At 40.2% G+C, this 12,752-nt stretch overlaps 1 protein-coding gene across 1 annotated transcript in view; it reads right to left on the reverse strand.

Annotated features, from left to right (window-relative positions):
- Positions 1-12,752, reverse strand: part of LOC309658156 (ELKS/Rab6-interacting/CAST family member 1-like) — a 182,029-nt gene that overhangs the window by 84,554 nt on the left and 84,723 nt on the right. The window contains 4 exon segments of the mRNA XM_082456433.1: positions 628-654; positions 657-797; positions 5,613-5,774; positions 11,002-11,076. Coding sequence (XP_082312559.1) covers positions 628-654; positions 657-797; positions 5,613-5,774; positions 11,002-11,076 — 405 coding nt within the window.

A 12,752-nucleotide genomic window follows, 5' to 3' on the forward strand; every position in this document is an offset into this window, starting at 1 on the left:
ATCAATTCCTTCTCATTGAAAATATGATAGATTCTCATCTGCCTGGAATTATTCAGTGTGTTCCTACCTCTAATCAAGGCTGGCAGACTAGATAATCTTCTAATATTTCTAAAAATGCTAACTTTATTTTCAAACAGGACATGAAGGCACATGTCTAATAATCTGCAGTTCAAAACAACACTTATCTCAAACATTTCTAGATTCCACAGTTTGCCTACTTAAAGCTATTCATAATACCAAAAATTAAGGACACTTAATAACCCAACACAGGCTGACCAAGCTCACTCCCATTCATGACTGAAAGATTTACCACGGGTGAAAACAAATGCTTTTACAACTATCGTTTCATTTCACAACATTAGTTTAAAGTCTACTTAGAAGCACAGACTTAGTCAAAGTCTGAAGTATCAAAAACATATATTAACTGCACCGGTTTAATTTGTTAGATACAAGAACAATAGAAACAAGATGGTTATAGTTTAGTACTATAACTGACCACATCGCTAAAGAATCCATCATAACATTATTCATAGCTCCCGTATCTCAACACAACAAGAACTGCACAGGTAACACACAAGAAAAGGTGCCAAGGAATGGGCTCCGTGCAAATCCCACAACTCCTTTTACCTCGTTCTGCAGGATGGCAGCCCTCGAGGCTCCTTAGCAGTCAAGGACTCCTTCAGCACTTCAGTGTGCTGCTTGCTGTCTGAGAACTGGTTGGTGAGTGTTTCTAGCTTTGTCTGTAGGGCTAGTAGTTCTGTGTCCTTTCTGGACAGCTCCTGCTTCACCTGACCAATCTAGAGAAGAAGAAAAAGCAGTGTAAGGAAAAAAGAAATAAAACCACCACCTCTGATCTGGATCTTTGACAGATCCACGTCAAGATATACAGCATTAACTTTATGACAGGACACAATTCATCTTTTTGCACCATCTCATCTTAGCTGACCACCCCCCCCCAAAAAAACAAAGCTTATTCAACTAATAGCAAAATTTCCAGTTTTCATTTATTGTCTCCCCTAAACTTTTGAAATCCATTAGAAAAGGAATGGAAGAAGAAAAATCCCAATTCACTTAGATGACTATGAGACAGCAGTAAGCATCTGAACACGACTAAAGCAGTTTTCATCTTATTAAGTCATAAGAAACTTCAAATCATACAGCAGGATTAGTGTAGATGGAATACAGAAAGAAAAAAGAAACTTCCTACTATTGCTATTTAAACTCAAAAGCTGCACATTTATTTTTTCATTGTTTTTTTTTCATTCTCAAATGAAAGTGTACATAAAGTCCTTCTTAAAAAGCCACTTTAGTGTTATAAGGCATTATAAACATGTGCTTTCTAAAAATTATATAATTTTGAGGAGTTAGGGGTACTGACCTAAAAGAAAGATTCCACCTACAAAGTTATATTACCTACAACATATCATATCAACTAAATGGATAAAAGTATATAACCTAAATAAAGAACGCATAAAATCTCATTCTCTAAGAATCTACATGTGTAATCAAATTTGAATTACTCTGACAGAGTAATCCATAAATCAACAGCTGCCACTCACTCCCCCATAAATTTTTCTCATCTTAACTGAGAAAACATTTAACATCAAACATCTCCTTTACATTTCTACCGTGTTTCTAAGAATTTTTACTCTTTTATTCTAAATGTAAGCCAAATTAACAGAAATCATATCTGTTTTTACACTGTATCTACTGCCTAAGCAAGGTAGCTATGCACTAAAATATAGACTCTTGGAAGTATAAATTTCACAAGAAGTCAGTAATCTCAGTACCACTGATGAAACAAAAAATACTTTTTAAAAAGTTGAATGTATCTAAAGTATTTTGACTGAAATAATCTTAGGCATAAGGGACAAAGTTTTTGAGAACAATTTCCCATGAGAAAGTATGAAATAAATTTTACTGTAATTAAAATTACTTTTAAGGAGGACTAAAAATAAACTTATAATTTACTGTTCTGTTTCATCAGGAAGACAAGCATTTTTCTCATATGCATGAAATCTCTACTTACAAATAGAATATTCATTCATTCAACAAACATTTCTGTGTGCTCACTGTATGCAAAATACTCGCAGCTGCTAAGGACATCACTGGAAGATAGCTGTAAACAGCAGCTACTTCCATCCTGTAACACAGATACGTACCCAGGAGCTGCCACATACTGTAATGGTGTAGCATCTTTCATGACATCCCTTTACCAACATCCCACCCCTAACAAACAGAATGCACTAAAAACGCACTTGTGGTATGAATGAATAGTCAGGAGAAACGTTCAAAATGTTCTCACCTCATCAGCTAAAGAACTATGGCTTAAAGATTACTCAAATTTCCAGCTACCTCTAGACCATGTGATCAAAAATAAATATAAAATCTCAGTTTCCTCATCATCTGCATTACTAAATAATCCTCAAATAATGCTATACTGACCATAAAGACTGAGAAAAAGAAGAAAATATCCTAAATAGAAGAGTTTAGAAGCACAAATTTTCCTTAAAAGTTAGGAGCATAAGGCTTTTGCAGTCAATCCCATGTGAGAACGAACGAGTGTGTCTTCTTGGGTAACTACCTCTCTAAGCCTTGGTTTCCTAATCAGTAAGATGGAGAAAGCAAACCAGTGCCACTGTACTGCGTACAGATTAAACCAAAAAAGTGTATAGAATGTTTAGCCTATTGTTCGACACAAAAAGAAATTAATACTACTAGCTGAGGAAAAAAAAGTTATAGATCAACTTCTCCTCTAGACAATACATGGTTACAACAAACCAAATTGGACCCTTTTAGACAAAATATCTCACTTTTCTATCTATACTATAAAGTGGTCCATAAATAGCAAACACACTAAATTAGCACAAGTGGTTTTTTTTTTTTTCTTTTAATGCTGTATTCCAGTCTTATCCTACCGTAATTTTCAGAAGCAGTTTTTTCCCTGACACTTGTGAGTCAAATGCGTGCACAGCCTAGTATAGGGCAGTGGAGTGCAGAGCTTACCAGCACAGGTTCCGGAACCAAATGGCTTGTGTAAAAATCAAACTCTGCCTCTTACTAACTGTGCTTCCTGAGCACCACTGTGTTACCTCAGCTTCCTTATCCATAAATTGGGTTGAGAATATACCTACCTTAGTAGGTTATAAAATGCTTATAATAAGTACTCAAGTGTCAGCTATTTTATTATAATCATTTTATCACAGTTTGAAATGGAATTTCAAGTTCTCTAGACAGATGATTGAGCTACTGAATAGATTTAGAGACTTTAAGTTTCATGCTACTTCTAACTGACCAGATAACTAAATAAGCTAATCACTTCTTTTTTTTTTTTTTTTTTTTAAATTAATTAATCAATTAATTTATTTTTGGCTGTGTTAGGTCTTCGTTTCTGTGTGCAGGCTTTCTCCAGTTGCGGCGAGCAGGGGCCACTCTTCATCGCGGTGCGCTGGCCTCTCACTGTCGCGGCCTCTCCCGTTGCGGAGCACAGGCTCCAGACGCGCAGGCTCAGTAGTTGTGGCTCACGGGCCTAGTTGCTCCGCGGCATGTGGGATCTTCCCAGACCAGGGCTCGAACCCGTGTACCCTGCATTGGCAGGCAGATTCTTAACCACTGCGCCACCAGGGAAGCCCAGCTAATCACTTCTATACATCTGTTCCAAAGACAGTAAAATTTGTTGCAAAATCACCTATCGGGGACTTAAAGATGATGTCTACATATGAAGGTAAAGCACTTCACTCAAGAAATCAGACTCAAATAAACCCTGGGTGATGGACCTAGAACATCTGCACATTCTTTGTACCTAAGAAGAGAAAGAGACCATTCACATAAATCAACAAGTTTCTGGTTAACAGGAAAGGAGTCGAGAAAAAACAGCTTTGAAGCACCATCCACACAGTGACAAAGCAACAATAAAAAACCAGGGGGCCTTCCCCGGCGGTCCAGTGGTTAAGACGCCGCGCTCCCACTGCAGGGGGCGCGGGTTCAATCCCTGGTCGGGGAGCTAGGATCCCGCATGCCGTGTGGCACAGCCAAAAACATAAAAAATTAAATAAAAAAAAAAACAAAAAAAAAAACCAGGGACAGGGCTTCCAGAGCACATGAGGACTCGCTGCACACAGGGTGGCACGTGGGTCAAACCGGTGAACAGGAGTCAGTTAAAGAGCAGAGCAGGCTGGTTAGCGCTAGTCCCGGGCAAAGCTGCCGACCACAGAGTGAAAGTGCGAGCACCCAGAGCCAGAGCAGCAGGGTCCCACTGTGGGATCACTGCACGCAAAGGGTAAATCCTTCGGCAAAGACCTCTGCCTGAAGACCAGCCGCTCTCTTTTTCAGCTCCTCCCCTTGAGCCTCTTTCGAATTTAGCTCCTCCTTCAGTTGCTCTACCTGTCACGACATTGTTATTCTTTTTCACTCATGTGTCAACTTAGGTCTTCTTATTATCTGCTTTTGAGCCAGAGCAGTAACTGGAAATAACAATAACTCATAGAACACAATCAAATCTGTTCCCCTAATTTCCTCTTCAAGGGACCCTAGATGGGCTCACTATTTTCACAGGGTAATGAACTGAAATGTGCTAATCAGCAAATGGGAAGCAGAGATGATTTTATTTTGTTCTCAAGTTAGAATGATAAATCAAAACTAACAGAAAGTTGGATATGTGAATTTTGAAGTTCTAAAAGTTACATGAAATTGGCCGTAGTCATTGATAACAGATTCTTAAAATAACAGAGGAATATTCTACTGACTTATATGCAGGTATGGGTATCACAGAAAGAAGCCAGAAACTGTATCATTAAAGGAACACTGTTCACTTCTGAGAAATTAGGGAACTAACACAATTGGGATATGGGGGGCAGGGGGAGGGGGAGGAACACTTATTTTCTAGCTAATATTTTATAATTGAAACTATGATCTTTAAAACACCACAGACCTGATAAACTGATAACTGTAATAAACTAAGTCCTCCAATTTGCCTAAAATAGTTCATAGGATCAAAATAAACGCCTTTGGCTCTAAAGAAGGAATACTGTGACTGAGGTTATAATACAGACTGATATGTCTCAGCGATGCCTATCCTACTGTACATACACCCCAAGTGCACGTGGGAAACAATAAACCTGATACACATGGGTCTTCTCCAAGGGAGAGCGCAAAGGGCTTTCCTTTAGGGAACTGTGTTTGAAGGGAAAACACGATTTTATTTAAGCCATTTCAGGAAAAAAAAGGGGAGCTGGATTCAGTCTCTTAGGCTGAATTTGACTTCTAAATTTGTTCACAAGACATAGAGAATGCCATGTTTCATATAGTGAGAAAAACTCATCTGGATGTAATCCTACTAATCGCCTCAGAAGTACTGGTAGACATGAAATGTTAAACTGTGATAATACACACTTAGCCTCATACAAGTAATTTTCTTTGAAGTGAAATTTGAAATAACTATACAACATCAGTAATTCTGACTTTAATTCTGGGAAAGTTCTATCTGAAACAATTACGGTACAAGTATTCTTCCCTGAAGCCTGATAAAAACAGCGTGAGGTCCATCATCACTAAAGAAGTAGGAACATGCATCAATTTTTCAAACCCCATTTAAAAATTACGGTATCACACACAATGACCTTGTTTTTCATAAATTTAGAATGGCTCCGATAGACCTCCATTTGCCTCATTTCTTCCTCTCGTTCTTCAGTACTCAAAGCCCCGTTCGATTTCAGCATCTGAATCTCCTCTTCCAAGTCTCGGAGCCCACGCTCCATAGAGGAAATTTTTGAATCCTGAGGACAAAGGAAGATTTAGACATTAAAGTATTCGCAAAAAGTCAAGAGAGGTTGCACAAGTCTGTCTTTACAGATGTGAAATTTAATAAAGATAAACAAATATGTAGAAATATTGCAACTGGTGCCTTGCTTCTAAAATATATCCTTCATGGCCATATGGTGGAGAGGAGGAGGACTGAGATCTATAGTATGATTTTTCCTCTATCCTTTCCTCTGCACCCTTTTGATTAAAATTGAGAGTATTAACTAAAGAAGTAGAAGCAATGGAAAACTAGTTAAAGTTTCTAAGTACTTTATGGTCAACAAACTTCTAGTGAAAACATCTGTAATATTAACAGTAAAACCTTTTCTAGCTATAATATTTTATCGTTTTACTTGACCCCCCTAAAAGGCTTACTTCTGCCCCCAAAGGAGTGGGGAAAAGAGTAAGAAGGTTTCAAAGATTTACACAATAATGCGTATAACCATTATCTACAATAATAAAGATCTGATAACGTCCCACTGCAGAAAAACAAAAGGATGAATAATTACGTTAACAGTTACACTTTATCACACAGTGGTCCCGCCTTTTCCACAGTTTTACTTTCCGTGGTTCTGTTTTCTGTGGTTTCAGTTACCTGAGGTCAACTGTGGTCAGAAAATATCAAATGGAAAATTCCAGAAAAAAACAATTCAGAAGTTTTAAACTGTGCACCGCTGTTCCAATCAACATGATGAACTCTCACACCATCCCATTCTGTCCCACCGGAACGTGAATCATCCCTTTGTCCAGTGTACCCGCGCCCGTTAGGCACTCACAGCAGCCGTCTCGGTTATCAGATGGACAGTCCTGGCATCACAGTGCTTGTGTTCAAGTGACCATTTTTATGTGACAGTATTTTATTTAATACCATCCCCAAAGCACAAGAGTAGTATGCTGGCAATTCAGATTTGACAAAGAGAAGCCGTAAGGTGCTTCTTTTAAGTGAAGAGGTGGAAGTTCTCACTAAGAGAAAAAATCATATGCTGAGGTTGCTAAGATCTACAGTCAGAACGAATCTTCCAGCAGTGAAATTGGGATGAAGGAAAAAGAAATTCGTGCCAGTTTTGCTGTTGCACCTCAAACTGCAAAAGTTACGGCTACAGTGCATGACAAGTGCTTAGTTTAGATGAAGAAGGCATTAGATTTGTGCAGTAAGATACTGAGAGAGAGAGAGAGAATGAGACCTATTCACATAACTTCCATTACAGCATACTGTTATAACTGTTCTATTTTACTATTAATTACTGTTGTTAATCCCTTACACATTGTGCCTAATTTATAAAATTAATCATAGGCATGTATAGGAAAAAACATAGTATATATAGGCTTTGGTACCATCTGTGGTTTCAGGCATCCACTGAGGGTCATGGAACCTATCCCCTGCAGATAAGAGGAGGCTACTTACTGCATTAGTAATCTTACTTATTCGCTATACTTCACCATGCATTTCAAATATCTCATAATGATTTCTAAAAAGAAACGTCACTGTCCTTGTAAATCAGCATCACCACGAATATCACCTCCTAGTACATCCGTCTATACTCATTTTCTTGGTTTTGTCTGTCACAGTATCCAGTTTATCCCCAGATTACTTTAGATGTCATCAATTACAGAAAAACTCCTACAAAGAATAGATACTTTTACATCTATAGTTGCATATGCTTATTCACCTAAGAAGTAAAGACCTTAAAGAGCATAAATTCAGTATAGCTTTATTTTATTTGGAAGTTTAGAGAAACCATTCCTTTAGGAAGAAATTTTGAGACTGACTTCCTCTTTTCACTTTACCTCAAGCCTGTCTTGACTGACTTTCTTTGTTATCTGAGAGTATGCCGATAAGAGTTAAAGGATTTATCATGAGACACTTACAGCTAGCTATTTTTAGGTTCGGGGGAGAGGCGAGGGCTGTACTCCTCTGACTTGCATTGCATTACCTTTAAAAATAACACAACGAAAATTTTCTTTTACAAATCTATTCAAATGAAACTTACATTTGGTTCAAAATTAAACATATTAAATTAACACAATCAGAGACACTCTAAACCTAAACCAGGATTTTGATTTACTCGTTTAAAGCTATCCCGGCCCATGAAGAATAAACAAATAAACGGCTTCAAATGCACTAGCTGAAAATCCCAACACAGACAGAGAGGCAGCTCTTGACCAAATCAGACACTCACTATCAAATCATGCACCATAAAATCTGCACCTAAAAAGTGACCATAACTGCAGCTCTGAAAGCCATGAGGCAGAAAAAGAACCTGCCAGGCTACTTTCTGGGATGAGGCCAGAAAATTAACGCCTGATATGTTGGACTAGTTGTAGCACCGACCAGTACTCAGGCTGGGTTTATTTGAGGACAGCCCTTTCCAAGGAGGTTTCTTACTCCTAGAACGTATAATAACTAAATAAATAAATTCTTTATCATCTTACTACTACTCTATACTTCCCCAGCCCTGGGTCTCCCATCATTAATCAACCAACCCCACTGAGTCCACTGAAATCCTCTTTTCCTTGTTAAATTTCCCAAATGCTCAACTGTTTTTCAAAAGTTGTCTCCCTGCTCTAAGTAAACCCAGGCTTTCCCGAAGGATATAATTTCCCCCAACGCTCTCCATTGAAGTTCACTAATCCACCAGCATCACAGAGTGGCAGGGAGAAGTGTGGGCATCCTCCAGGTTCCTCCATGCTGCTCCCATTTAAAGCTCACACTCCTCTTCACTCTCCCTCCGCACGGCTGCCATCTAGGGGCTTCCCCGTCACTCCCGCACGCTGAAGAAGTCTTCAGCACCCGGCTGACAATAGATCTCTCCTTCAAATGCCACTCTTGCCAGAATCCTAGGATTTCAATGTCCGAATTCCTTGACATCCGTAATGCCAACGCCCTCATCCTCCGGTCCATTTTAGCTATCCAGTTTACAAGACCACATCACCCAGGCCTCTCCTCCCAGGCCTGACACACCGTCACTCACATTAACTGCTGTTCTTGTATCTCACAGAGTCCTCCACCTCCCTAACTTCTACATTTTCTCCCAACCTGTCCATCCATTCTGAATTCTCTTCCTTCCTATCCAGGCTACATTCCTGGACTCATCATCCCAACTACTCCTTCACCTCCACCCTCAATTCACTTGCATCCCAGTAATTCTGCCATATCTACCCAGCAAAACTCTAACCCTACAGCAGTCCAGTAATTCCTCCCTGCTCCTCCACTGCTAAAGGGAAAAGAAGAAGTTAGAGAAGGGAGAAGGAAGCAGAGGGAAGAAAGTGGGAGAAAGGAGGAGGGAGAGGAGGAGGAGAGAGAAAAGAATATTACGTCACCTTGAAGACAGCTGGGCTCTTTGATTGTCCACCATCACCTCCTTTCCCATTTTCCCCAAAGACCAGTCTAGGTCTTCATGATCCTCTCAAGCTCATGCCACACTCTCAGCATCTCAGCTATTTCATCTGCAATTTCAACATAACATCCACCTGACCCCACTCGGCCACCAGAATCTCAGTCTCTTGCTTCTTAGCAGAATGGCTGGAGGTTAACACAACTTAAAATAGATCTATTGCCAGTTAAAACCAGTACACTTCCCTGTGCCATCAAAAGGCAAGCAAAATAATTCTGTGAACACAGGTATACTCGTGTGTTTTTAGGTTCCAACAGGGATCAGGAAATAACATGTACCAATAAACTCGTGGGAAATGTGAATATGCAATTACACCTTTCTAGAGGCTGTTTACAAGATTATGTTCAAGACTATGAATTGTCTAACTATAAAGAACCCAGAATCCACTAATTTGGTATTTGTTTGGTAAACCCTTTCCCCAGTGAGAATAAAGATGTATACAACAATCAAAACAAAGTTTTAAGAGGAAATCTTCTAAATTAAGAGAACCATTCTGATAACTGTACTTGAGAAGCATCTATTTACATAAAACTATTTCTATACCAAAAACTAAAGACTCTTGCCACATCAACAAATATTAAATGAAGGCACATGATGCAAAACACCGTGTCAAATTTTTTAGGGGATACAAAGAAGTTAAAAAAAGAGACAGAGAGGGAAGGAGGGGGAGAGGGAGGGGTCCCTATCTGTAAGAGTCTTCTAGCTCTTGCAAGAAGGAATATGTTGTTAATAAAAATCATAATAGCATAGCAGCTAACACTGACTGAATGTTTACTATGTGCCAGGTCCTGTTTAAAGTGTTTTACTTGTTTTAACTAATTTAAACCACAAAAGAACCCATGGGATAGGTACTATTGTTATCACCATTTATCAATAAAGAAATTAAGGTATGGAGAGGTTAGGTTACTTGTTCTATGTCATACAACTGGTTAAATAAAGCCAGGTTTTGAATTCAGGGAATTTAACACAGAAGGCAAGCGCTTAGTCACCAATCACCATAACATTCAGCCTAAAGATTTCTAACTACTCAGTAACTTAAAGCAGAAGTTTTCAAAGTACAGTCCGTGAAAGCCTGGGGGTGCCTCCTAGCCCTTTTGAGAAGTCAAAACTATTTTCATAATAATACTATGACTTTATGTGCTTTTTCCACTGTGTTAACACGTGCACTAAAGGTATAAAGGACAGGCAAAAGCGCTCGTGCCTCTGGACAACAGCGCCAAACCATGCTAGCCGTCAGTGTATTCTTCAGTGTCAGCACTCTCAGACAAAAAAGAAAAATAAGAAAGAACATTTTTAAAACACTGGCTCACTTAGGAATGTCCCTGGTGACTTTTCATATGCTCAGCCCTTGAGTATGTATCTCTGTACCATGCTGTGTGACGACACAGGAAGGGGCCAGGCCCGGCTGCTGCACCTGGGTGTGACGCTGCTCCCAGGACAGCACTGGGTGCTCTGTGAGCTGCAAGCCCCATCAGGTACTTTTTTCACGGAACCCTATTCTTAACTCGAGAGAAGAACTGACACACAAACTTGGTATTTGGTGGACATTGTCTTAAAAACAAATGAAATGAGTCATTTTAAGAGAATAAGGGGCCCTGATATCAAAAGGTTTGAGAACAGCTGACTCCAAGAAATGCTGGACAAGAGGAAACGAAACTGAAGTTCTTTTAATGTGTCATTTTCATTAAGTCTTACTATTTCTTCTCAGTCTACAAAATGAGCGAACTATTATTACATACCACTTTCTTAAACTCACACAATAAAATGTGAAATGACACATAAGATTCCTTAGGAAGTTCTCACTTACCTTCATTTCGATAACAGTTTGCAGAGCTTTAGTTTTGGCAGAATCGGGGGCATTCTCAAATCTCCGATGCATCTCCTATACGAGAGAAGCAAAAAAGAGAGTAAGTGCCCTCCTTTTCACTCTCATTTTTTCAAGAGGGGAGTGGAGAGGCGAGGGAGTAGTAGTTACATGCAAAGATGACTACCCCGGCCTTGTAAGACACTCTGATCCACTTTCTGTCTTCCTGACCTTTCCCTGTGGACCAGGGAGCACACAGACTGCATTCAGGCTAAGGGGTACAGGAGGGTCCCCGTCTCTGCACACCTGGTTATACACGGTAAGTCACACAGACCCCAGCCACCACAAGAGGTGAAGCTCCGGCACATCCCCAGGTTGTGTGTCACTCTTCCACAGGACTCCAAGACATATTATCAGAACTCCAAACAATCCAAAAAGGGGATTAGAAATAGTCCCTTTTTAAAAGGAGAAATCAGGGACTTCCCTGGTGGCGCAGTGGTTAGGAATCCGCCTGCCGATGCAGGGGACATGGGTTCGAGCCCTGGTCCGGGAAGATCCCACATGCCGCAGAGCAACTAAGCCCGTGCGCCACAACTAGTGAGCCTGCGCTCTAGAGCCCATGAGCCACAACTACTGAAGCCCGCGTGCCTAGAGCCCGTGCTCCGCAACAAGAAAGGCCACCGCGATGAGAAGCCCGCGCACTGCAACGAAGACCCAACACAGCCAAAAAGAAATAAATTTATTTAAAAAAAAAGAAAAAGGAGGAATCAAAGTAGCCACAGTCCGCACTGCACAAAACAACTGAAAGCATTTGTGTGGATAACCTCCTTTGCATAGCATCCTCCCCCAGAGCAACAACCACCGGCCTACCTACGATGGAAATCTCTCTCCAGAGGGGCTACAATCAGAAAAAAAAAGAAGGTAAGACTGCTGAACAAGTTTCCTAAACAGTCTACAGGTAGCAAATGGCAGAAAAACATAGCTATTTTTTTCAGTCCAAATGTCAGTGCGTTCAGGATCAGAAAGGAAGGAAGGAGATGGCAGAATATCACAGTTAGGGTCTTCAAGGATCACCCTGAAGTTACCAGACCTCCTCAGGCTATTTTCTTGTCAGATTCTGGGAATGTCTCTGAGTCAGCCAGTACTTCCAGAGTACCCTGGTACAGCCCCTAGTGATGGCAGAGAATACAGATGGATATTTTCCATCTGAACAGTGCTGGTGAAATTCTAGCCCTGCCCTCTGCTCTGCCCATTTGACATGTATATAGATGTTTACTAGGTCACTCAAACTTATTTCATCCAAAACAAAACTCGTCATTTTCTCCTCTTTAACCTAGCCCCTCCTCTGAAGACTGATGAGTCTTGCCCATCTCCTTAAATGGCATTACCCTCCCGGTGGTTCAAGCCAAACAGCACAGTGTCTCCTTTCATTCCTCCCACATCTTCACTTCCTACCACCTTCTAGAGCAGGTCCTAATTGTTCCAGCTTCAAAAGATTTCTTGAATTTATCATTTCACTCCATTTCCAGCCTAGTTTAAGCCTAGATTACTACAACAGCCTCGAGTTAAGTTTCCTTTCATTTCCTCTGTCCATTTTAAAGAAAGCAATGGTGTACTCTAGATAAAGCATCAACAAATCACGGCAATAGTCTGTTTTCAATCCTTCAACGAGTTTCCTATTTACTTCTCACCCTCTACAAGGTCAACACAATCTGATCATAACAGACAGAAGACTAGCCCTCCTGTCATAAACT

This window comes from Balaenoptera physalus (assembly GCF_965194825.1).
Source record: "Balaenoptera physalus genome assembly, chromosome: 3".
Classification (NCBI taxonomy): Eukaryota; Metazoa; Chordata; class Mammalia; order Artiodactyla; family Balaenopteridae; genus Balaenoptera; species Balaenoptera physalus.